General features: G+C 38.9%; 3 protein-coding genes across 3 annotated transcripts; all 3 read right to left on the bottom strand.

Annotated features, from left to right (window-relative positions):
- Positions 1-580: 580 nt before the first annotated feature.
- Positions 581-7,208, bottom strand: bsg (basigin). The gene is made up of 5 exons (XM_055151322.1): positions 7,004-7,208; positions 2,815-2,983; positions 1,948-2,036; positions 1,582-1,718; positions 581-1,348 (listed from the first exon to the last, which is right to left on the bottom strand). The coding sequence occupies exons 1-5, from the start codon at positions 7,080-7,082 to the stop codon at positions 1,049-1,051; spliced, it is 774 nt and encodes a 257-aa protein (XP_055007297.1). The 5' UTR covers positions 7,083-7,208; the 3' UTR covers positions 581-1,048.
- A 716-nt stretch (positions 7,209-7,924) lies between these two features.
- LOC110174064 (E3 ubiquitin-protein ligase RNF126-like) lies at positions 7,925-14,105 on the bottom strand. The gene is made up of 9 exons (XM_020940108.2): positions 13,980-14,105; positions 13,177-13,235; positions 12,893-12,953; positions 12,451-12,686; positions 12,230-12,298; positions 12,089-12,158; positions 11,897-11,990; positions 11,423-11,538; positions 7,925-8,867 (listed from the first exon to the last, which is right to left on the bottom strand). The coding sequence occupies exons 1-9, from the start codon at positions 14,052-14,054 to the stop codon at positions 8,679-8,681; spliced, it is 969 nt and encodes a 322-aa protein (XP_020795767.1). The 5' UTR covers positions 14,055-14,105; the 3' UTR covers positions 7,925-8,678.
- Positions 14,106-19,847: 5,742 nt separating this feature from the next.
- Positions 19,848-22,522, bottom strand: fstl3 (follistatin-like 3 (secreted glycoprotein)). Its single transcript, XM_020940039.2, has 5 exons — positions 22,386-22,522; positions 22,075-22,260; positions 20,595-20,810; positions 20,290-20,517; positions 19,848-20,216 (listed from the first exon to the last, which is right to left on the bottom strand). The coding sequence occupies exons 1-5, from the start codon at positions 22,453-22,455 to the stop codon at positions 20,164-20,166; spliced, it is 753 nt and encodes a 250-aa protein (XP_020795698.1). The 5' UTR covers positions 22,456-22,522; the 3' UTR covers positions 19,848-20,163.
- Positions 22,523-24,197: the final 1,675 nt, after the last annotated feature.

Genomic DNA, 24,197 nt, shown 5'->3' with positions numbered 1-24,197 from the left:
GGGACTCTGTCTCCATCTCTCTCCCTCTCTTGAGCCCAAGATTAGTCCTGGTTTATTTATTTTAATCTGAACTACAGCCAAACAGGCATTTTTTTTCTATCCTATGCACATGCATATTTCTGAAAGTTTCGTTTTCAGCTGCTGCCCGCTGTCAACCTATGGGTCTGCATGCGGCGTGAAGAGAAAAAAGTGAGAAAGACGAGGTGAAAGAAAGAAAAAACACGTCTCCTGTCATTTGCTTCTAAGAGCCGTTTCGTTCGCGACTGATCTATCTCTACTGGCTAGTAAAGAATGTAAACCATCGCCATTAGCCTTTAGCCGTAAATGCGTGTGTGCCGCAGTAATTAATTATATGCGTAAATGTCATCATTCACACCTCTATTTACAGCTCATTTACATCCATGCAGATCCAGAAACATGTATATGTCCAATAGAGTCACTTTACAATAGGCCATTAGAAGAGAAAACAGCCTGTTTGTGTGGGAGCTACAGCAGCCAATCGCTAACCAATGAGAAATAACCAAAATTAGCTTCAAGATCGACATATTTCCTACACCCACTGCTCACATCACAAGTCTGCACTAATAAATGTCCTTTTAATCCTGACTCAAACCGATTGTCCGTAAAAATATTATTTAAGTGTTGCGCACATGGATCTATGGCTGTGGGTGTAAACAAGTGCACGTGAGTGACGTGACTCTGGGGGTGTGTTCAGGGACAGTACGGCCACACACAAAGACAAATGACTCTGCAGATAAATACTGATGCAGAGCCACATATTAGGACATTTATTAGTCTGTAAATGTGATTAAATGAACATGACAGAGTCTAAGCTTTATAATGAGGTATAACATGCCCACATGAAATATCGGCCCATATTGGCAAGATTTTGGCCAATTGCTGATATATTTCCAGGTCCCCATATCAGCCGATACTGTTGTCAACCGATATCAGTCAGGCCTTAATTGTATTTTTAACTAATGTCATATATATGGGTAGCACAGTGGTTACAGTTCCTACCATAGCTCCCATTATTACACAAAAATGGTCAGTGGCTGTGAGGATATGTACCGTCATTGATCTCATCGGGCTTTCTCTTCTTCTCGTAGATGAAAATGATTGTGACCAGGATGATGACCTCAGCCACGATGCCAAGGAAGGGCCAGAGTGCGGCCAGACGGCTGCGCACACGCAGGTGGATGCGGTCCTGACTGTCGCCCAAGTCATTGGAGCCAGAGCAGATGTAGTCGCCCACATCTGTCTCCATGTTCAGGTTGTTGATGGTCAGCAGGGTCTTCTCAGGACTGCTTTTGATCTCATATTTGTCAGAGGTGCCATTAACAATAGGCTGGAGATACACACAGAACATTCAGAACACCACCTCTATTAGGATTTGGACAAGTGGGGAAAAGAATATTCTAGGCAATGGGTATAATTTAAACATTTACAAATTAACAAAACTCTATCTTAGGTGCATTTCTATTTTATAAGAAAAATGACTGAGTCAACATTAGTGAAGCTGTAACTAGGACAAACCGGCATCACTAAAAGAAGGGCCCTCTCAATAATAAAAAAGTATACCTCTTGGGCTTCGTCCTGCTCTTTGAACCAAGTCCAGGTGGTGGGCAGAGGGTAGCTGTGGCTCACACAGGTCAGCACAGCTTTGTCGTTCTCATTACCGTGCTCTGAGTGCTTATACGCAGAGACGTGTGGCTCAGCTAAAATGTACAATAGATGTGTTATGATTCATGTTTTACCATTACCACATACAGATGAAACAAGTCACTATTCAATGTGCATGCCTAATTGTGTTCACCATATCGCTACAAGGAATTGTATCCGGCAATAGTTACAGGAAAAGCAGCTCCAGAGTCATCTTTCACCTGCTATTGTGTTGGCAAACAATGACTTAGTTCTTACGACTGAACGATGGCAAAATAAACTTACTTTTGACTTCAATGGTCTTCTGAACAGGCTGTTCCATGTCAAAGACGCACTCATACTTCCCTCCTTTGTGGTGTGTGATCTTCTCCAAACTAAATAAAAGACAACTTAGTGGTTCAAATTTGGACAACAAATTTTCTAAAAAAAAAGTTAATAGCAAAGTTGCATATTATTCAGTATGTATCTGATCAAGTCTACAGGAGCAAGATAATCAATAATCACTTTTTTTTATCTGATGATAAAATGAATAAATGAAAGATCCAGTCCACAATAAACTGGAAATAAGCAGCCAATTCATGTTTTGGAGCTTCCCCACATAATCACAATCCTGTTTTTGTTTGGTGCATTGTACAGTGCAGCTCTAATGGGGAATTAAGGTCAGTCCATGTGAGCAGTGTGCCGGCGGCGCTTATCCCGCTGCCAGGACTACCAGCAAAGCTGCACGTCTACACGCTCCAGCTCCCGCTAATCAAGCTCACAGCTCCACAGCTAATGGAGCTATGCAGGGGGATAAAAGGGCGCTCGCCAACAGAAGATAACTCGAGACCAGAAGACAACGAGGGTGCAATACTGCCGTGACCAACAGGGACGGATACAATATAAGTTAGCATGAAAGAGGCTGAGCAAAGGCCTGCTTGGGATGCCATGATCTATAAATAGATATTTCCAGCTAGATTCTAACAAATGCATCTTGTCATAAAATTGCATAACTTGTGCTGTATTCTACCATCACAATAACAATATATAATAATATATAATAATACATTATTATTATACTGTACACTATTAGCAAATAACAACTCAATTCCTCCAAAAAATTATTAAAATTAATTGAAGCAGAAATGATATAGGTGTGAATGTGCTACTTACTGGAGACTTGTATATGGGCTGCTGCTGTCGGATTTGGAGTCTTCAATAACTTTCCCATCCAGAGTCCAGTAGGAGCCTTTGATGGGCTTGGCTGCACCGGTCAGGTTACAGGTCAGCACAGCGGAGGTCTTGTTCACCACCTCAATGGGGCTGGCTATGATGTTTGGCCCTTTGAGGGGAAAAAAAAAACAAACACAAAAAACAGCAAGTTATCGCACAGAACAGCAGGCATTAACAGGGTGTTCTTCTGGGAGATCTGCAGGGATGGAAAGGAGTTGTAGAGGGAGTTTTTAAATGGACCAAGCTAGGGAAGAATACAATGAAGACATGCAGAAGTCCTAACCAGACTTCTTTTGTTTTGAGCACTAGTCAAACTGGAAACATTTCTCAACATAACACTGGCCCACAAGACAGGGAGGCACCACATGGATTTACGAGAATTCCTGCAAGATGCAATCTTCCGTGCCGTCATTTTGTGTACTAGACAGCTCTACAAACACCGGCAAACAGGAGAGCAACCTGAATCCTTTTCTCACCAAAATACTGTTCACCTTTGTCAGCTTTGAGCCAATTTCCAAACCTGTGGCCAGTATTACCTTGACAAAACCTAGTTGGCTATTTCCAGATAAAGGCATCTAATTTGGGATTAGTTGGGTAAGACGGGAAACAGGGGAACAGCCTGAGCACACTTTTTACCAGGCTGCCAATTCACTACAGGAGCTCTGAGGGTAAGAGGGCAGCTTCATGGTGGACTTTATGGGACAGTGGAGAGCAGGACAGACAGGGCAACTGGTGTTTTCCAGTTAGCCCTGGCGCACCCACTGCCACTCACTTTGAAAGACAATAACGTTAGCCTGTGAGCGGATCCACTTGATTCTGGGCTTCTTCTGCAGATCATTGCGGTCCGGGTCGTTGGATGCGCGACACTCGTACGTCCCCGAGTCATTCAGGGTGAGGCTTGTGAGGTGAAGGGTGCTAGTGGCGTGGGTTATGTATGTGGCATTAATGTGTACGCGCTCCTCCCATGCCCCGTCATACAGTTGGGTGTAAGTCTCGTTGTGCTCCTCCCCCTCTATAAACCACCACTGTACCTCTGGGATGGGCTCACCTACCACCTCACAGTGCAACTCTACGTCTGCCTCAGTGAATCTGAGCTGAGACAGGGGTGACTTAATGAATCCGGCTTTAGGTGAGATTTACAGACGAGCCAAATGAAATTGAATGATGAGTTGATGATTTTAATGGTGGTGAATCATGATAAAAGACAGGAGAATGGAAGCAAATGGAAAAAGAGAAAGAAAACATTAATAAATCACAAATGAGCAGAAATTAAAAGTACAAAGGCAAAGGGATGTAAATGGTACAAGTAAAAATAAACATTAAAATTAAGCATGCTAAAACATTTGAAATGTGTCTTAATGATCAAAGCAAGCTTTTGAGAATGTACACACGAAAGGATCAAAGCAAGACGAGACTTTTGTAAACCCATGTTTCCTTGGACTTTGGTTTCACTGCTCGGGGGGGGTGCAGGTGGAGCTTCTGCTACAGGGTGCGCCCTATAGAAAAATAACAGACTCGCACTATGAGCTAAAGACATACTGGGAGCTGGGTCAACAAGCAATAAAACTAAATCTGAGATTTTTTTCATAGAGAATCACGTTGTCATTTGGGCACTGACAACATTTATGGTGTTGGCAAACAGTACTTTGTACTGCTCTATAGAAACAACTGAAATGTTGTCAGGTTTTGCTAGTGGTTTTTAGGCTAAAGGTTCAGTCAATGCCACAGTCAAAGGTCACCTTCATTCCACATGCTGTTTGAAAGTTCAATATTAAATATAGTCAGCTCGCCTGGCCCCACTCTAATAAACCGTTCACTGCCGTTACCACTCAGCACAGTGAATTCCTTAGCACCTTTGGTAAATATTTTATTACTAATCTTCTATAGAGCAAATGCACAATTTGTGTGCGTAAGGCACACAAAAGATTTGGCAAAGTTTGTTCATTCACAGATCACAATCTTCAGGGTACTGTGTTATCATATCAATTCACGCTATTGCAATAATTCTATAATGGAAAAAAAAGCAGATCTGGGCAGTTCAACACCATAGCATCATAGCATGTTGAAATACGGGAGTGGAAAAGCTGATGAAACAATGCTTGCGTAACAAGGGTGTACAAAAATATTGAAATATAGTGATCCTAAATTTGGTGATATTGTGGGCTGCTGTAACGATATATCATGTATTTTGTTATCTTTTAGCATTTTACTTTGTGACATTGCTACAATTTTGTTGCTTTTTAGTGGAAAGAAATTTGTTTATTCAATACACTCAACATATTCAGTTTTAATGATTAAAACTGATTTATTTCATATTAACTTTGTGGTTTAACAAAGAAACATTGTCACTAAAATGTATTTGGCTCTTTATTAAAAACAATACCATACAGTATCACGTGCAATATATTGGTTATCACTTGTATATTGTGATAATAGCGTATAGTGAGCCATGTAGCCTACTGAATTGTGAGGGAGCCTGTGATTTGCAGCCCTGTTGTGTAAAAACACTATAGTGTCTTCACTGTCAAACCACAGGTTCAGCAAAAGAGGTCAGGTCAACCAGCTGTTGTCTAAATTACCACTTACATAAATTGGACATTACAGAAGTCCTTTACCATTTCACTGGCATGATTATACCTCTTTAGTAGGTGCACTTCTGTAAGTGCGCATCAAATGCACTTTCAGTCTGACCGGAGCCTTTCTATAGCCACTTTAGCCCCTTGACTATTTTATCACTCACAGTCTTTAAATGCTTTCAGCAAATGAAAGCCACTGCACATATATTTTTATTGAATGAAGGTGACTTAAATATATATCACAAACATTGTGTGTGTGTTTTTTTCACTTTTGAAACCAAACAAGAGATTTGGCTTTTCAGAAACCACCAGAGAGCGAAATCAGCTCCAAAAATAATTTCCACTGTAGATGTAAACAAGAAATTATCCAAAGGATGATGAAAAAGTGGATAAAACTAACTAAATTAGGCAAACCCATATAATGAAAATCTGTCGAAATACCTTTTGAAGGAGTTCTCTATTGGTGCACTTATCACATTTTGAGCAACACTGTAGTAGGCCGTTTTTCACCATCTACAAAGTAAACATACCTGCCTCGATTTAACACACAATACTGCAGTACTTTTTTAACCTACATCACAGTACCTGAACCAAAATCTGGATAAGACTAATTTAAAGGTGGCTGGTTATATAATGCGAGTTGAGCCTAATCCATAAAAGTATTCAGCTTTCATGCAAGAAGTCCCTGGTCATAGTTGAGACTGAGACGTAAAGGTCGGGGTCGTTTCAATTGTAGTGACCGGTCTACTCCAACAGGATGGGCAGGTGAAGGATCACATTTCGACGCCGCTTTCAGGAAAGTAGAGACATTATACATTAAAGAAATTCATTGTACTGTTTATTTAAAAGCAGCAGATGGAACAAATCTATTGCCAAACGCTTTAGGCATGGGCTTATTTTAGGCTCTCTAAATGTGAAAACATGGACAGTTTTCAGTTAAAATACAATCGCCATTTTGGCTTGTTATGCAAATCTGTCTCTGGACTGTGAAGCACACAGCTTTAAGTGTGAAACTACACCAAGCGCTTAATGTTATGCAAGGAAACCCTCGAAACATCCGAGTAGTGAGAGACCACACCATATGTCACAAATTACTGTGCATGATCACATGACTGTGGCCAACAGGGGTATCCAACATTTTATTGAGATACACAAGGGAGAATCTGGAACAAGTACAGAACAACAAGTACAGACCAGTACAGTGGAGATAGCAGAACCTTCACTATCTATTGAAGTACTCGCTGTTAAGAGTTTGGTTCACGAGAATGTGGCTAGGCTAGCCATCTATGGGCTAGCCAGCACCGGTTTAGGGCCATTGCTGGGTTTTCAACAGATACTGCCAGTTTAGCGTTTTCGTCATGTCGCTTGGTAAGTGTGGTTTATATCAGATTCTAAGGATGTATAAAATAAACCTGGTGAACCCCACCACTGGCAGTTTTAACTGTTGAAAACAGGCCACGTCTCTGTTGTCCTCAAAATAATCCGAATCACGGTCTGGGTGCTCAGAGCGAAGTCTGTTTCGGTAACCAATATGGCTGACACAAAATTCTTACCTGTCGAGGCACTGACACTCCAAAAGCCTAATAGTACGGCACTGACGGCCAAAAGTAACTTCATGGTTGCCGATTTCATCAACGACAAAAACTGGCGGACAAAACAACGTTAACGAAAAAGCTTGGGCCTCGCTTCTTAGATCTTCCTTCGACCGCGGACGGAGGCGATTGTCCTCTAGCTGCGCCTCATGCACGCACCAGCCTAGATCAGCACGTACGCGTGACGCAGCTTTGTAGGCGTGGCCACGGATGAAGAAATTTTGCCATTATTTGTTTACATAAGATGACGTATATACAATTATTATAATTTTTTAAGACAAAGAGCCTATATCATGAATCTGTTATAAGGCCTATATCTGAGAATCACGTGCAATCTGAAATAATATGACACATAACGAATTTGCACAAAGTCACAGACTAAAGTGTAGTAACACAGTAAATCGTCTACAAAACTACAAATGCCAAAATCAGCATGACTTAAGCTGTACACATTGTTTACTATGCGACCCTCAAATGTCTATTTGTCTTTCAGTTTGACTGTATAACAATCCCTCTATACGACCAAAGGCCTTTGAACTAGGACCCAAAAGAACATTAAAGTAACAATATGAAGGAAACACTCAGAAAAGGCCAAACAATGGAAGGAACCCACATTTATTAGTTTATTGATATACTATGAAAACCAGTGTCCGGTTTGACTTTCATACAATCAGGGCTTTGAGGGTTTGAAACGTAATGCAGACACCTAATGACTTCATTGATGTTTTTCAATTATGCTATTGTCAAAGAAGAATTTAAGAAACTCGTTTAAAATTGTAGAATGTTTTAAAAAATGATTATTTTTAAATTCTTTAATAAATTATGCATGCATTATGCATAATGGATTTTTATAACACATGTAAGAAAACACATGACCAAACATTAACCGGGGCACTCAATTCAATTTAATATCAGAAATTTTTTTACATTATACTGCAAGTTATTTTTCAGAAATTGTATGATCCTCTTAACACTTATTATGGAAAAGAAATTTCTGGGCAAATAGATTTATATAATAAAGAAAAAAAAATAAAATTAAAATGTTCACATTCAATTTCCACATAAAAGTAAGACAGAAACTGCAATTTGATATATTACTGTAAGTAAAATCTAGCAAACCAGCCGTATGTTACAATTTGGTTATAAAATCATTCTATCATTTCATCATTTGGTTGAAAAAGCAAAGAGGCAAGAAGGGAAAAGACAAGAGCACTTTAAAAAATATATATTTATGTGCTACTTGCAAGACCAGCTCATTTTGTGTTAGTTATAACTAACTGTGGATTCATTGTTGATTTGAAAATATACAAATCCAAAAATTAAAAAAAATACCACCTGCTGCTGAAGTCTTTTAATTTTGGACTCCATTGTTTTGCTTCCTGTTCTGCTGACATCACACCTCAGTGAAGTTTTGCTATTCTTCACATCCACCCTTCCTCTGTTCAGTTCTTGACGATGAGAAACAGGGTAGGATCAAATACATGGACTTCATGTATTACTGCGACAGCCTCGCAAATCAGGTTTAGGTGCTTGGCATTAGACCGTGCCATGTTCATACCCAAATCCTGGAGACTGGAGATGACAGCTCTGAGAAACTTGTCTTTGAGCTACATGCAGCCAGAGTAAAAATACTTTATTAAGAGTTATCAGTGGAGCTGTCATTGCTGGTTGAATTTGAGGACTGCGGGGTAGAGGATGATGAAGATGACGATGAAGAAGAGTTTGACGAAGAGGAGGAGTTAAAGTTCATCCCTGATAATTCTGGAGGGTTTGTAGCAGTATTCTGCCCACTTAAGCTTTTCCTACACACTGGGCATGTATCATGCTGTGGACAAAAGCAAAGAAAGCATTTCAGTGTTGTTATTTACCAAATTACTAGGGCTAGGAAGTAATCTCCTCTAACAAATATTAATTAAATGTGGTTAAAAACAAACCCCAATTATAACACACCAAATTATTATTTAGACATGATTAGGCATATGTGAATAAGAGGTAAACCTTACGATTCATTACGTAGTTTTTAAAATTAGGTCTCCATTATATAGTGTTGAAATAAACTTTAATCAACGTCTATTAATCCAGTCATATCAGATCATTCATAGCAACATCCAACCAGCAGACGGTCACAAACTGTCCCTTCAGTAAATCATGGGCTTGCACCACAAAACTATAGCGGACAACTCTCCAGAGGAAGTGCTCACAGTGTCACTTGTGTGCGCATGTATGTATATACATACAGAAAGGTGAAATTAAAATAAGGTAAGGTACACTTTATAAATAAGACTACTAAATCACAGAGCAAATGTAAAAATAAGTTTACAATACAGAAGATAAAAGTTGTGCAAACTTGCGAAATAGTAAATAGCAAAATAGTTATTTAAGAGCCATAATTAAGGAGGGTTTTAGTTGCATTGAGTTTCAAATGGATTTCACACCACTGGACAAAATGATCCACCATAGGTCCATGGCTTCTTCATCTTCATCTCCCTGGAGAAGCGTCACCACCACTGTGTCATTATCTGCATGAACTCTTGTGTAATTATGTGCATCTACATGCCCTTTCAACTTCCTCCTTTAAAGTGCTCTGTATCAAAAAGTCTTTCAGAAAGCAGATTTTTACATTTAAAAACAGAAGTATCAAATGATTATAAAAGTTAATGGCCCTCATTTACTAACATTGAGGTGAAAAAGGTGTATATACTGATGTATATTTTTGCATATATCAGTGGGCACGTGGTATTTATCACTATGTGCACAGAGTGTAGGTACAAGCAAATGGTGAGAAATGGGAGAATGGGAGAAAACCATCTTCACTTGAATGAAACGTCTCAAAATATTAATGTTTCATGAGGCAAGGTTTATGGCATGTGCAGAATATAACAAAATGCTGCGTTTATCTGAATTGGCAATCATAAAAAATAACATAAAAAAGGAGAAATATGATGTTTTGGCTTATTGCAAAAATGCAGATATAATATATATTATAATAATTTTATTTTAGCTATTTATTAATTCAACTTCTAAATAACTATAATAGCCTCGTCTGAACTAGCGGAGAGCAGTTCTGGTCAAGCCAGGCTCAGATGAGGCGGAACGGGAAGTGGTGTTAGGTGCCTTGGCCTGAGCGGCTCCAACCCCAAGAACCAAGTGTGTAGACAAACGCCATTAAAAACAATGGGCCTCATTTATGAATTTAACTTTTTTTTTTTCATAATTTCCACTTTAAGAAAATGCTGAGCGAAATCTGCGCCAGATTCACAAAGTGTTCTTATGCAGCCATTCCTTCTTAAGTGACAGTTGCACCAAATTCATCAGCACCCTCCATGCTCATTTACAGTTAATTTACATTAAAAATTAATATGTATTTGCTTAGAAACAAACTCTGAACTTTCAAATATGGCCAATATGGGTTTGGTATTTGGACTCTTGAAAGGACACGTGAAGGAGGGAGTGAATGAGGATGTGAGGTGGAGAGCATCTGCTGACTACAGCTGTTTACAGCTTCAGCAGCGAGTACAAATGTCCAAACTCACATAAACACACTCAGGGATGGAAGATTTAAAACATAAACTTATTGAAATAAGTGGGTGTTTTTATCATATTTATCACATTTTCCAGGATCAAGAGCCTGCAATAAATGGCAAGGAAGGGGGACCAGGGTGGGGGTGCATAAGCATGCGCTCTGGTCATGGGGGGTCTGGGGGGTTATGGGGCTCTTGAGTCCAGCACGGTGCCGAGGCACAGGGCTGTAACAGAGGTCCATATAGAGAGCACTGGGGCTGGGACAGACTGAGGCTCACTGCAGTCTGTATAAAGTCTGTTAGACCCAATAGACACATGCTCTATAAAACGCCTCAAATATGTTATTGGATCACATAGTAATATGTTTTCATGAAATAATTTAATAAATTATATAATTTACAATTATGGAGGAATTAAATTTTTTTGTTGCATTAGCAGAGTAATAATATTCTATAACACTAGAACTTTTCTTCTTATGAGAGGTCCTGACTATTTGAAAATGTTCTTCTGTAAGAAATAGTTTTGTGATTGCCAAAAATGTTCGTAAGAAGGCCTTAAGTATAAATTAGTTTGTAAGAAAGTTTGAGAGATCCATCTTTAGTGCAGTGAGTGTCTGTTTTAAAACAGCACTAGGAACGCATAGACATAAACAAAAATCAGAGAGGCCAAGTCAAGTCCCGCTGCTGGTTGCTGCATGCACCTAAGGCTTATGCTAAACACTCAGCAATCATGTTGCCAATTAATCAATGTTTTAATTACATTTAATTTAAAGAAAAGTAGGAAAAAGCAAATTTGTTAAAAAGCTAATTTTTCCAGCCCTACTAATTACATTTAAAATGTGACAATATGAATAGGTACCTGTTCCAGCCAGGGTACTATGCAGTCATTGTGGAACATGTGATTACAAGGGAGCTGCCTTACATTTTCTCCCACACTATAATCTTCTTTACATACTGGACATTCTAATCCTGAGGCTGTGGGACACAAAACATACATTAGATTGTGTTAATACTTGTACATTTACATTTATATAATTATGCCTTATTGGACACCTGTCTCTTGCCATCTTTTTTGCTACGTATTTAGAATTTATTATTACCACTTATATTTTTTATATTACATTGTGACGTGTGAGCTAATGTGTCCAAATAATTTCCCTTGTGGATCAATACAGTTTGTCTAAGTCTAAGAAATCAGTGGTACTTGATATATTAATTATTTGCTGCTCTTATATCTCCAAGAAAAATGCTAAAGAGCAAAGTACATATAATTTTTGTAAACTATCCTTTTTCCATGTTAATCATACTAGTTAAGATAATCAATCATACTTACCAACATGCTCCTGTGTAATTTGAACTGTAGGAAGACTTTTGATTTTATCTTTGTCTGCTGGTGGTGGTCCAGTGTTTTCAAATTGATTCAATAACTTTAAAGGGAAAAATAAAATTTGTTAAATTCATACATTGGCCAGATATATTTAATCCAATACATGGTAATGGGATCAAAAATGTTAATACTGTGTACCTGTGTTATTATTGCATCCAAACCATTAGCTCCCCAGGCATAATCCATAGGACTTGAATGAAGAACACCCCTAAAATAATGATCACATGGTTAAATCAACACCAAGCTTAATATTTCAATTCTAATACTTCAACCACTTACCATGGCCCCACACCTAAATTTGGCATAGCAGTAGGTGCAATTATTCCATTGACTAATTGCTGGATAATTCTACAAAACAAAAGAATAACATAATTAAACAATTGTCACAGCATCCATTGTATCTCTGAAGTGAGAGCAACACACTTCTTCCCAAATATAAACTTTTCATTGTGTTGAACTCTCACAAGTAATACTCAAGGGATTGTTTACTAATGCCTCACCCCTCTAGTGTGGGAACATCCTCTTGCCACCCTGGTGGTCGCATCGAACCATGCCGACGTCTCTGTTGTCTAGCACCATATCTGTGCCGAGCTGCTGTTTCCCTTTCTCTGCGATTTTCAGCATCTTGGTTGTCTTCAGTTCCCAGTCCTGCTCCCAAGTCAAAACTGTTACCAAAGACACCCAGGGCAAACTGGCCATTACCAGAAGAGAATGTAAACAAGTGCTGCTCTGGATTCTGTAAAGATCAATTAGGACACAAAGCAGAAACAAGTATTTATATGAATGAAAACTCAATTTGAAAAAAGCCAAACACAGTGGCAGATGAACAGTTAGTATGATTTGTAAGTGGTAAACATAAGTAATTTCCCCAACATGACTTTTGTACATTTGTACAAAGGAGCAGGAGGGCAATGATGTTTGAGTAAATAATGAGTTAGACACCTCAAATGGCTGCTGGTTCTGGGGCCCGCTGGAGATAGTAGGCATGGAGCCATTGTCAGCACTAAACAAAGACAAATATTTGAAGTTATGTGTAGACATGGGGTGTGACTTTATACTATTTTTTATGTACAGTCATGCATTTTATACACAATCAAACAACTTCATCAAAGTTATCTATAATAATGATGACAAAAAATACTTTTTTGGGACTCATGCAAAACATATTTCACAACTGTATTTTTAATATATTTAATCTAAAGACTGAATTGTCTTTAATTACTGACCTTCTCTCCTCCAGCAGCTCCTCAATAAAACCTGAGTCGCATCTTGGACATGTATAATCCTGTAATGGTAACCAACCCAAGACAATCATATAAATAAAAAAAAAAAAAAAAAAAAAGGGTAAAGGTACATATAACGATAATTAAGAAAGACAAAAAACAAAAAAAACAAAAAAAAACACTAAGCCGTGTATTAGCATTATTGTTCTGTTGTTAAATGTGAACGTTCAAACAGAGAAAAAACCAAGAGCTTCTCTGGCATTGTTGCATTATCTGTTTGACAGATCCTTCTGGTCACTGACAACAATCCCACATGGTAGTTTTCTGTACATCGTATTTACAAAACAAAACAATGTCTAATACGGAGGATCTATGAATACTAAATATTTTTTATATTAAAAATGGGAAATATTACTTGTCAATCTTCTGCTTTTTATATTTTGTTAACGTTACGAATTTCAAAGTGATAAAGCTAACAGTTATGATGGATTCAATTAACTTGGGCTACTTAACGTAATTTACAATAAATTATGATGTATTCACACATGTAATTTTTCCCCCAAAATAATACATATTGTAAATACCGATACATTATAAACAACTTTTAGATAACATATTCCTTTTGCGTATTGAATCATTATGTAAAGATAACAATCTACGAGAGCTAGCATTAGCTTTGCAGTGTGATGCTACTGCTGTTAGCAGACAGATCTGGGGACCTCTCAGCAACAGAGATTTCAACCTGTTTGGCGACACCAATAAGACCTACAATTATTCATCAGCACAGCGGTGTCAGTGAAACTCACGGGAAGTCGAGGACTAATCTCCGCGGAGCATCTGTGACAGAAAAACCGGCTGGGCCATGGAGGAGCTTCTGCCATCTTTATCACCCAGAGAGCGGCGAGTGGACTACGGCACCCGGGAAGGACAAAGTAAGCATGCAATCATGTGATTAATCATTCAGTAATGTTCTTATTCACAAATACTCTATAATGTATACATTGAATGAGAAATTATCCGATTTAGTTTAAATACCAACATTTTACCAATATTCTGAATTATCTAATTTTTATAGGATATGCACTAAACAGTTCGGCCACACAGTGGCGCTATTGTGTAGGCGAAACCCTTATAGTTCTATGGCGAAACACAAGCCTATTTATCTACAGACATATAGGCTGGTCTCATATGTTATGATTGTGTTCTTGGTAGTAAATCTATGTTACCTACATTGTCTCCATCATTGTTCAGAATGATTTGTAATGAGATCTAAAAGTGCACTGTGTATTTTTTCAGCCGAGGGTCATCTACCGCTTGTTTCCGTAAAGATGTTATTGCTTACTCTGAAATCTACTGTAAATTTCTACTGTAAAGTTACCTATCTGTTATTCAGTTATAAGTGTTCAATGTAAGTGTGTTTATTGCAAAGGAAAAACAAAAATAAATAAATAACTAAATAAATAAGTACATAAATAAACAAATAAATAAATAAAACAGAAAAACAAACAAACTTAACCTGGTGGTCTGATATGTAGACTAAGTCTAATGCATTTCTGTGTAACATTCCAGACAAAAAAAATTACATCTCCATGGAGACAATCAGGCAGCAGTCTCTCCTGCTGAAAATTACATAGTGCACTTTGAGGCTTGATCCTGGTCCACTTTGTTTTTGGATCACAGTTTCTGACTGTGGGTGTAGATACGTCTACAGTTTTATGTTGCTCTAAAAGAGTAAGTTTCTTCTTGCATGAGAAAGACATTGTCCTGTTTTATGATGCAGGCGAGCTCCCAGTGGCGTCCAAGTGGCGCCCCTGAGATAGCAGAGAAGGTCTTTCAGATCAGTTACATAAGAGCAGTGAGGCTGATTGATGTTACTTTTGTCAGGCAACAGTTTGCTTCAAAAATAGGTTAACTATTTAGCAGTGGTGGTATATAGTGGCAGTGATTACAGTTTGGAATTGAGGAAAACAAGACAACTCATTATCCTATAATAACTACACAGTAATAAAGCACAATGACTTAAATCATAATAGTTTATAAAGAATGATTCAGCCATAACTGGGCTACTTAATTAATACTGTAACTCCATCCTAAATCTAACACAGTGTTTTCCAAGCCTGAATCATTCTTATAGCTGCCATCTTTACATTTGTTTGTTCTTGAGGTTTTTTTTTGTTTGTTTTGTTTTTTTTTACCAGTAGATGGCATATACTATACTACTTATTACTTTAAAAAAAAAAAAAAAATCTTCATATTTAAATTTATATTGTTCAAATGTTACTCATTTATTACTCATGATATCTTCTCAAAACCTGTGAGGGAGTTGGCGACAATGACACTGTAACCTGCTGGCCCTATTGTGTGTGCTGTGTGCATGTGGGAGCAGAGAAGACACATCTGTCCCAGGCCTGAGATTAGCACTGAGGTTTGCTGTGTCTGGTTGAGGTGAGCCATTGTCTATCCCACTGTAGCCCAGCCCAGTCTGCCACATGGGTCACACACGGACAGGGAGCCTCTCAGATAGGACCTTACACTAAAACTACTACATATAGCCTACACATCTGCAATGGCATTTCCTTGACAAGTAGGAATACCTATTTTTGGCTTACAGGTGGAAAATTCTTTTCTGATATTTGCTGATAATATACTTCCCAGGACTTTTAAATTTATTATACCAAATAATGAAATTGCAAAAAATACCTTTAGTATACATACTACACTTAAACTTACATGTTTTATATTAATAAACAATAAGTACAAATGTTTAAAATAAATAAATAGATACATTATCAGTATTAATCAAAATGTTCAAAAAAATCCAACATCAGTCAGTCAGTATCGCATTTAACAGTTTGCTCTCACTTGTAAAACCATTTGGTGCTACAATTGATGTTAAGATAGTGAATGATGTCATCAGTTCTTGCTCTGTGTCAAATACTCTCTTCCAGTAATAGTGCATTAAGCATGCTATATGTGTAGAGTTATCATCAGTGTAGTAGGTCATGGTAATGATTTATAGTTGCGTTGTTTTTACTATGTTTAGACAGGATACTTTGTATGTGTCATTTGTTCTGCCACCAAGATCTTCCAGGGTTGCTTAAACCTGGCAAGAAAGTGATGTAATGAAAATGTGTAATATCAGTAACTACTTTCAAACTGCCTAAAAAGATCAGGCAGCTTGAATCATTTTAAATGGCATGTTTACAGGATTTTAATAAAAACATATATCTATTTGTGAGGCAAGCATGGAAAAAAGAATGGAATAACTCTAAACTGGCTAATTTTTTCAGCTTCAGCTTGTGAAACATAACTTAATTTGTTTTTTAGAAACATATAATACTCCATCAAGAAACTTCATTTCATTCACTTTTGCAGGCTGACCATTGGCCGTGCTGAACGATTTCCAAATGGGTCAGACCACACAGCGGCCCACAGGAAGGGGGCTGGATCTGAGGTCACTGTGAGAAAGTGGACGCTCCGCCAGAGGTAAGTGGAGATAATTAGCATTAAACTACTTCCGAATGTTTTTTGTGACATTTGCTGGCATTCAATACAAACAAAGACAATACTGCATTTACTTTGCCCAATAGGCAAGTAGTCATAAATCAGGAGTACATGTAGGATTCAACAGTGGTCCCATTAATTTCAAAAGATTGCAAACAACTTGTGACCCAGAATGCCAAATGAAATTGACACCTGTAATAGTTTCAAACTGTAATGTCAGTGTAGTAAACTATCGCATTTGAGAAGAATGAAAAGTGTGGACCCACGTGTGAAGCAGGTCTATTGTGATGGAGTGATGGATGACTTATTTATTATTCTCTGCCGTGGGACACAGTGTTTACAATGCAGTGGTGCAGTTAGAGTGGGTGGTCTCAGGCTTCATCACAAGATCATCAGAGATTGTGACGTTGGTGTAACTTACTGGAAACACAACGGAAACAATACCATGTGGAGCATGTTGTGAAAGATGCTTGACATATCAGAGAAGGATACGCCTCTCTCTAACTGTCAATGTGGGCGTTACAGGCCTTTGTAGCAGAGGAAAGACAGTAAACAACTGACTCCAGAGGTGCTGATGTAATGGGCCTAATGGTCTCCTGGTCACAGCAGGTAAGCTGAGCAAAAAGGAAGGCACAGCCATCAACAAAACACTCATAGACACACTACGCGTGGATATGACACCTCATTGGCTAAACCATAACCAATAACAACCCACCGCCAACATGGAGGAGTGTGGGCTCAGATTCCTGAGGTGTGTAATTAGAATAACTGTGAAATGGCTCATAGTTATTCTGTGGTTACATTGGTACCACTGGTGCATCACGTCTGACATCAGTCTATTCATCATCCTGAGCACAATTATAGAGTCAGAGCAGATACAGATCCAAACATCACACCTATAGTCTCACTATCACTATCTCAGAAAGTTCAAAGGAATGTAAGTGTGTGTGTGTTTTTTTTCTAACATATACACACCAGTCTGCAGTCGTAGTAAGATCTGGCTCAATTAGTCCAAACACCAGGCCATTCCCAGACAACTTAAATATTCATTTTAACAAACTAATTCCATTTCTAAAGGCATTTTTATTTGTTTGTTGGAAACACATAGTTTAAAGCAGTAAAGCTTCAAATCAATGAGGCTGTGGTGATTATTACTCAGCCTGTTTGTCTGCAAGTTTACAAACTTGCATGCTTCAACAATTCACTCGCCCCTCACAAACACCTGAATATGCCTAATGGCTGATAACATTCACACGGTGGGCACATTCTTTTACTCTGATAGTTTATTGTGAGGGAGTTTATTAGGGGCTTACCAAACATACTGGCATAGCAAACAGGCCAAGACTGGTTTATAGGCTGGTTTATAAATATGTGAACAAAATATTGCAAGTTATGTTGACCAATAGTGCAGATACTGCCTTGTCTAGAGGCGGAAAGTTCCGTTCACACCATTTGAACCCAACTCCTTCAGCCGTACTCCTCCATGTACTGGAGAAACGGTGAATGAGAGGGTTGTTTGGGGCTGTTGTCCAGGCTCCACAGGTTTCAAACAGTTGTGGGGGAACGGCCAGCTATTATACGACTCAAGTCTGGTAAACATTTTGGGCTTTAGGAGAGGAGAAACGTTTATGTTTGAGAATAAGGGGGGCAGAGGAATGGAGGATTTCCTCATTGGAAGAACTTGGAGTAGAGCCACTGCTCCTCCACATAAGAGGAGTTGTTCAAGTATCTTAATTTCTTATTGTACTGTTGAGAGGGCAGAAACTCTTTGACCCTCCGACACATTCTACAAGAATGTGCACCAAAACTCACTTTACTTTTAAGGGTAGTAATCTCACCGGTGGCATCATTATTCGCCCTGTTCCTATCAAACATTAAATTCCCAGTATAATAATGATATACCTAAAGAGGAATATAAACAGCCCCTTAAATCTGAACCAGATGTTGTTGCAAAGAACATTGAGGTGTTGCGCATAGAGGTGTTGCCGACCTCAGTTTGAAAAAGTTGAAAAGTTCCATATTCATGCCCCCTTTTCTGTCTGCCCCTCCCTCTGCGTGGAGCAGGGGCATCCCTGGAGACAGGAGTAATATGCCCAAGCTGGGTTTGATTTTCTTGGTCTTTTATAAGAATCTTTAAGAGGTGTGTGTGAGGGGTTGTTTGAGTCCTGCACGCAACTGTGTAGAGCGCACAGGAGCTGAGAGCAGAGCTGCTCACAGCTCTGGCATCAGATCACATCTGGACTGAGGAGGCCATGATTACGTCTTTGTGACACACTTCGCAAGAATCCTAACATGAACAAATATGAAACAAAACCCAGAAAAACAATGTAAAATCTTAAAGGTTTAGAATGTGTGCGCACTTGATAAACTACAATTTAAAGAAAGGCTGACATTGTGTGGCAAACTGTAATCTTTATGTAATTTAAAAAGGCAGTACAAAAATACAAAAATATGTCAAATTAAGGACCCATTTGTTTACAGTAGACACAGAAATACACAGATTTGATTTGTTATTTACAAGAGAATCACAAGCTTGGCACATCAATCCATTGCTTTAATATATAGGACTGTATCTTTACAGAATAATCAAATCTCTAATCAAAATTGGCCAGTCTCCAGTTATAGTAAATCTGGTATGCTCAATTAATCCAAACAGCAGCCCATTCACAGACAACTTAAATATTAATTTTAACAAACTATTTCCATTTGTCATGCCAAATGTACTTGAAAAAATAAAATAAAATCAAGCCAAAGCAGCAAAACAAGTCTGGGGTGAACCAACATGAACAGAGAAACTATTGTGAAGAATTTGGGGTTGGACCAAGCTTTTTCAGTCTCCCACAAAAACAACTAACTGTTCATTTTAGTAATCAGCAGGTGGTCTGCTTGTGTTTAGGGCAAACATATGTGGGACGAATGAGACTACAGATTTGTTTAGGCTGAGCTCCACACCAAAGCCTCAGGATTTACTGTCTGTAGCAGCTTGTCCTGGGGATGCTCGTGGTGCACTCAGACCACAAGGATCACATTAAGTGGTCACCTCCATAAACAAATCAATGGGAGTCTTGATCTGCTTATGAGTGTGGAAATGGAAAAGTTGTACAAAGTTGTTAGAGGCAACATAAGTGACCACAGTTGTCAACACTATAATAATACAATAGTCAACAAAGCACAATAAATACAGTTTTATATCAGATTTCCCAAAAACAGTGTATATATATATATAAACGTTTTAGGTAGCAAAATGATAAATACAAACCCTCTCCAATAAATAGTATACTGTTATCCTATGTACAATATGCACATTTCAAAGTCATTTCTTAAGGTGTCAAAGCGAAGGCTTTCATGCCTCTACCCACGTAATATCCCACTGGTGTTTAGTGGTCCTAATTGTTATTTTTCTACACATGTTGTGGAAAAACGGGGCAATAAGTGGTTCTTCCTTAAAATTTCTGTTGCATAGCCCACGGGACGATTCTGACATGTCTAAACTGCATTTTCCTCGCTGCCATTATAGTTTGGAGATTTCCTCGGGGGATCTGTGATAGAAGAAACAGTTGCAGGTGAGTGTGCACTTGTTTTCATGACAGACGTGGCAGCGTGTGGACTTACTGTTGCAGTGTCCATAGTGGCGGACTCCTATGGAGCGCCCCATGAAGCAGGTGGCCCGGCGCAGGTGACAGGCGCTGGGGTAGGTGACGTTGTCATTGCCGCAGATGGGCTGCTCCGTGGACATGGGAATAGGGCAGGGGGCAGTGCGGCACATGACACAATGAGCACTGTTGGTCTGGTCTGTCACACACGTGTGGGTCCCAGGGCACACCACTTTGGTGCATGACTCTGTGGATATCAGCAGTTACATTTATATTCTTCAGTAAAAGCCTTACATATTGGACATATTGGATCAGTGTTCTTACTCTTGCAGTCCCCCTGGTACATGACCTCCAGGTCAGGGTGTCCCATACAGCGGGCCATGAGCAGAACACACTCGTCCTTGTAGGTGCGTCCATCGCTGCCGCACACTGCATGTTTGAGTGACAGGTGGGAGCAGTCTGGGGCACACAGGCACTGAGGTCTGCCCATCTTCATTTTACAAACTTTCCCTGGGCCACATTTGACTCCCTCACAGTTCTCTACAAAAACAGATTTCACAAGTGCATAAGTGCCATTGTCTGTATCATGTAACAGGTTACAGACATCAGGAGACCTTGAAAAGGCCTTTTTATCCAAAACAAGCATCAGATGTGGGGCTTTCCCAGACTGAACGACAGATTTCTCCTTGCACAATATTTGCAATCATCACATCCCTTTATTGACCGTTACACAGAGGGGTGTCTCGCCTGCAGGAATGTGAGCTGGCATGTTTTCATAACAGATCTATGTGCACAGCTCCATACACACGGCTGGGCTCATGCAGACAGAGAAGTCAACACTCTGTGAGAAGTGTTGGAGGTGAGGAAGCCCCTGTCTCCTGTAACACCTCCTAATCCCTGAGTTCTAGGGGAGTGTAACTCTATGCAGTGCCCTGCAGCATCACACAATGGACAATGGTCTCTTCCCAGGACTTCAGCCTCTGTGATACCAGTCATCGCCATACTGAAATACAGTACATCGAAATACAACGGGGAGCTTAGGTCCTGTTTGTACAAGTGCAGAAGTTCTGCCCTGCTCCTCTGAATCTGTCAACCAGTGTTTTTGTAATATGGCAGGTGTCTGTGCCTGCACTGGCAACACACACTTGTTAATAACAACACATTCAAAATGCCAACATTTTACTCCCACAGAATTCCAAGTGACTCGGGTGTCTAGACACCACGTGGCAAGCATTTTTCCATAGCCTGCAAATTGTATTTTCTTGTTGTGTTGCTGGAATACAAGGCTTATATACAGTGCCTTGAGGGTGAAAAAAGCAGTATATAAAACATGATTATTTAAAATGTGACCAAAACATTTTAGAAAGATTACTTTGATGTAACCAATCTTCTAAGGGTGGTCAGGTAGTACACAGACATATTGACATACATACAAACTAATTACAAAATATTCAGTTTATTAATATCTTCTGTTGAATTATAATATTTGTTGAAGAATAATTAACACAGTCCATTTCAATGACTGTGTCTGCATGCACATATCTACAACCTTAAAAACAGATGAACTTGAATGAACCTTAAAGAAATGTTTTGGGAAACAGCTTAATCTATGTCTGCACTTTGTTAAAAGTGGGTGCATTGTCAAAATTAAGTATTTCTATTTCCTACATAGTAATGAAACAAGAAGTAGATTAAAGCTTAAATAAAAATATATTCTCATCCCATCATATGTTTTTGTAAACTTTAAAGACAGAGAAAAAATAGAAGACAAGATGTAGACAAAAGAGGTGGAAAAAGCATGTACCTTTGCAGGGTTTGCAGGAGACGATACCGAGGAAGCCCAGGAGGCTGATCTCATTCATGGGGAGGCTGCTGTTGGACCAGGCTGTGTCCAGACGACCCCCGGCGCAGCACTCATCCCGGGTCACTCCTCTCATCAGCACCATGTCACATCTCTGCTCCGGGCCCTGCTGCAGCCAACACATCCCTGCTGCTCACAACACAAATTACAAACACATGGAAAGACCCAGTTTAGGACAATTATTATTCTACAAATTTAAACTTTGTGGGATTCATGCAATTTTGTGAAAATGTAACATAAAGAAATAGACTTACCATTTGCTACATTCCTACCAATCTGACATGAAGTGAGGAACAAAGCAAAAACAAAGAGGTAAAAGCTCATTGTAGCTGTTGTTTGACAAACAAGTTTCTCCTAAAGTCAAAAATGTGCAGTTGAGTCCGACCCTCTCTCTGGTGTTGTGGATAAGTGATGTCGTCTCCCCTCAGTATAAATATTTAGCCCAGATGGAGTTATGCTGCTGGGATGGGCGATCCTCTCAGCCAGTCATAAGCCAGGGCAGGACACAGTCTGACTCAGTTTCCACAGTCGGGAAATGATCCATGCCCTGCAGCGCCGGACACTAGCCACTCAAACTGTTGACCTCACTTACTATTTCACACCATATTAGCTTTTTTTTAAAGGCAACTTAAAGTCAAACACAGCACCCCCACAGCATAGAACATAGTAGGTTAAGTAACACTTTTTTACTGTTTCGTAGCTTTGGTAAATACATGTTTAAAGGAATCAATCTACAACTTCTACTGTTAGTCAGTGTAAGCCTTACAAGTATTATTGCCATTGTTTTTGTAATAACAAACAAGAACAAGTTTCTCACACAGTAAATACAATATTATTCAAGAAACACAAACAGCTGGTATTTTTTTGTAAAATGAAAAGAGAAAAAAGAAACCTATAATTGCTCACTTAAACCTACTACTACTGAGGTTTTGAAGATATGCCACGCTTGACCTCCTACATAAAGAATGGTCTAAATGCTGTCCTTCAGCTCATAGGGATTATGGAATGCATTACTATTTACTTTTTTTTTTTCAAAAAAAAGACCTGTATGTGCTCTCTTATCATTTGTCTCCCCGCTGTCTATTATGGTCCTACTTAAGTCCACTCTCAGAACATATGTCTTTTGATCATTGATCCATATAGCAGGATTTTGAGGTTTGAGAAAGAATTGTGGCTATAGAGATTACATGCATTCCATTACAGTTGTCACAGACAGTGGTCTTTGAAAACTCTAGACCTTGACCCTTAATTTTAGCCTTGACCCTTAATTTCTCTTCTTTGTAGTGTAAAATGAACTAAATACGGGGCCCCCAGAATGGACTTTACAAAGGTAGATCATTCACAGTACTATCATATGCTTGAAAATATCCTCAAATACTCCATGATAAGTTGGTTCCAGATTTGGTCTTGTCATATTTCATTGTGTGCACTGTCCGGGTTTATCAATGGATGACTATGTGGTTAGCAGATGAGAGGAAGACGGGGGGAAGTGGTCTGAGCTTATGCCAAAAAGCAACTTGAAAATACATGTCATGTCTAGATCACTGATTTTTGAAAAAGCATGCTCTAAATACTTCAGTGCTGTATAAACATTATACTTAATCAGATATCCTGAAAAAAGATCGTAGAACGATTTCCACTATTACTCTTGTAGATTTGTAAAAGTAACTCCACAGTAGAAACTGAATTATGTAGTGCTGCTTTTAGCATGTGCTTTTGTTGTTTGTTGAGTGGTTTTGTTTTTTATCTGGAAAGACATATAACTTGCTTGAACTGATTTTTTTCTTTATTGGGATAGTTACAGTACACATATTTTGTCTTTGGGGATTTAAATGTATAGCTATAAATAGTAATGTTACTTAGATATTGTATTCAACTGCTTTTAGTACTGGTAAAGGTAGCACTAGAAGATGTATCTGTAATAACATCTATCAACTATCTGTAACATATATGGACTTGTGTGCTGACTTTACACCGCTCTGACAACAAAAGTGTTTCAGGTTTAATCTTAATGTCTGATCTGAATTCCCCTCTCTATCTGTGCTGCACTCGTTCACCCCCCTCAC

The sequence above is a fragment of the Boleophthalmus pectinirostris genome, unplaced genomic scaffold (genome assembly GCF_026225935.1).
Source record: "Boleophthalmus pectinirostris isolate CB_2022bp ecotype Guang Dong unplaced genomic scaffold, ASM2622593v1 HiC_scaffold_1572, whole genome shotgun sequence".
NCBI lineage: Eukaryota > Metazoa > Chordata > Actinopteri > Gobiiformes > Gobiidae > Boleophthalmus > Boleophthalmus pectinirostris.
The sequence above is the reverse complement of the archived record's forward strand: the minus strand, read 5'-3'. Positions and strand labels throughout refer to the sequence as shown.

Excerpts from the sequence above, each read along its gene's own strand:
- bsg (XM_055151322.1), bottom strand. The coding sequence starts at position 7,082 with ATGAAATCGGCAACCATGAAGTTACTTTTGGCCGTCAGTGCCGTACTA. Across the intron at positions 2,984-7,003 it reads GAGTGTCAGTGCCTCGACAG|GGCCAAACATCATAGCCAGC; the intron begins GTAAGAATTTTG and ends TTCCCCTCAAAG. Across the intron at positions 2,037-2,814 it reads AGCCCATATACAAGTCTCCA|TTTGGAGAAGATCACACACC; the intron begins GTAAGTAGCACA and ends TCTTTTATTTAG.
- fstl3 (XM_020940039.2), bottom strand. The coding sequence starts at position 22,455 with ATGAGCTTTTACCTCTTTGTTTTTGCTTTGTTCCTCACTTCATGTCAG. Across the intron at positions 20,811-22,074 it reads CTCCTGCAAACCCTGCAAAG|AGAACTGTGAGGGAGTCAAA; the intron begins GTACATGCTTTT and ends CTGTTTTTGTAG. Across the intron at positions 20,518-20,594 it reads GTACCAGGGGGACTGCAAGA|AGTCATGCACCAAAGTGGTG; the intron begins GTAAGAACACTG and ends TGATATCCACAG.
- LOC110174064 (XM_020940108.2), bottom strand. The coding sequence starts at position 14,054 with ATGGCAGAAGCTCCTCCATGGCCCAGCCGGTTTTTCTGTCACAGATGC. Across the intron at positions 13,236-13,979 it reads AGATTAGTCCTCGACTTCCC|GATTATACATGTCCAAGATG; the intron begins GTGAGTTTCACT and ends TTACCATTACAG. Across the intron at positions 11,539-11,896 it reads AATTACACAGGAGCATGTTG|CCTCAGGATTAGAATGTCCA; the intron begins GTAAGTATGATT and ends TGTGTCCCACAG.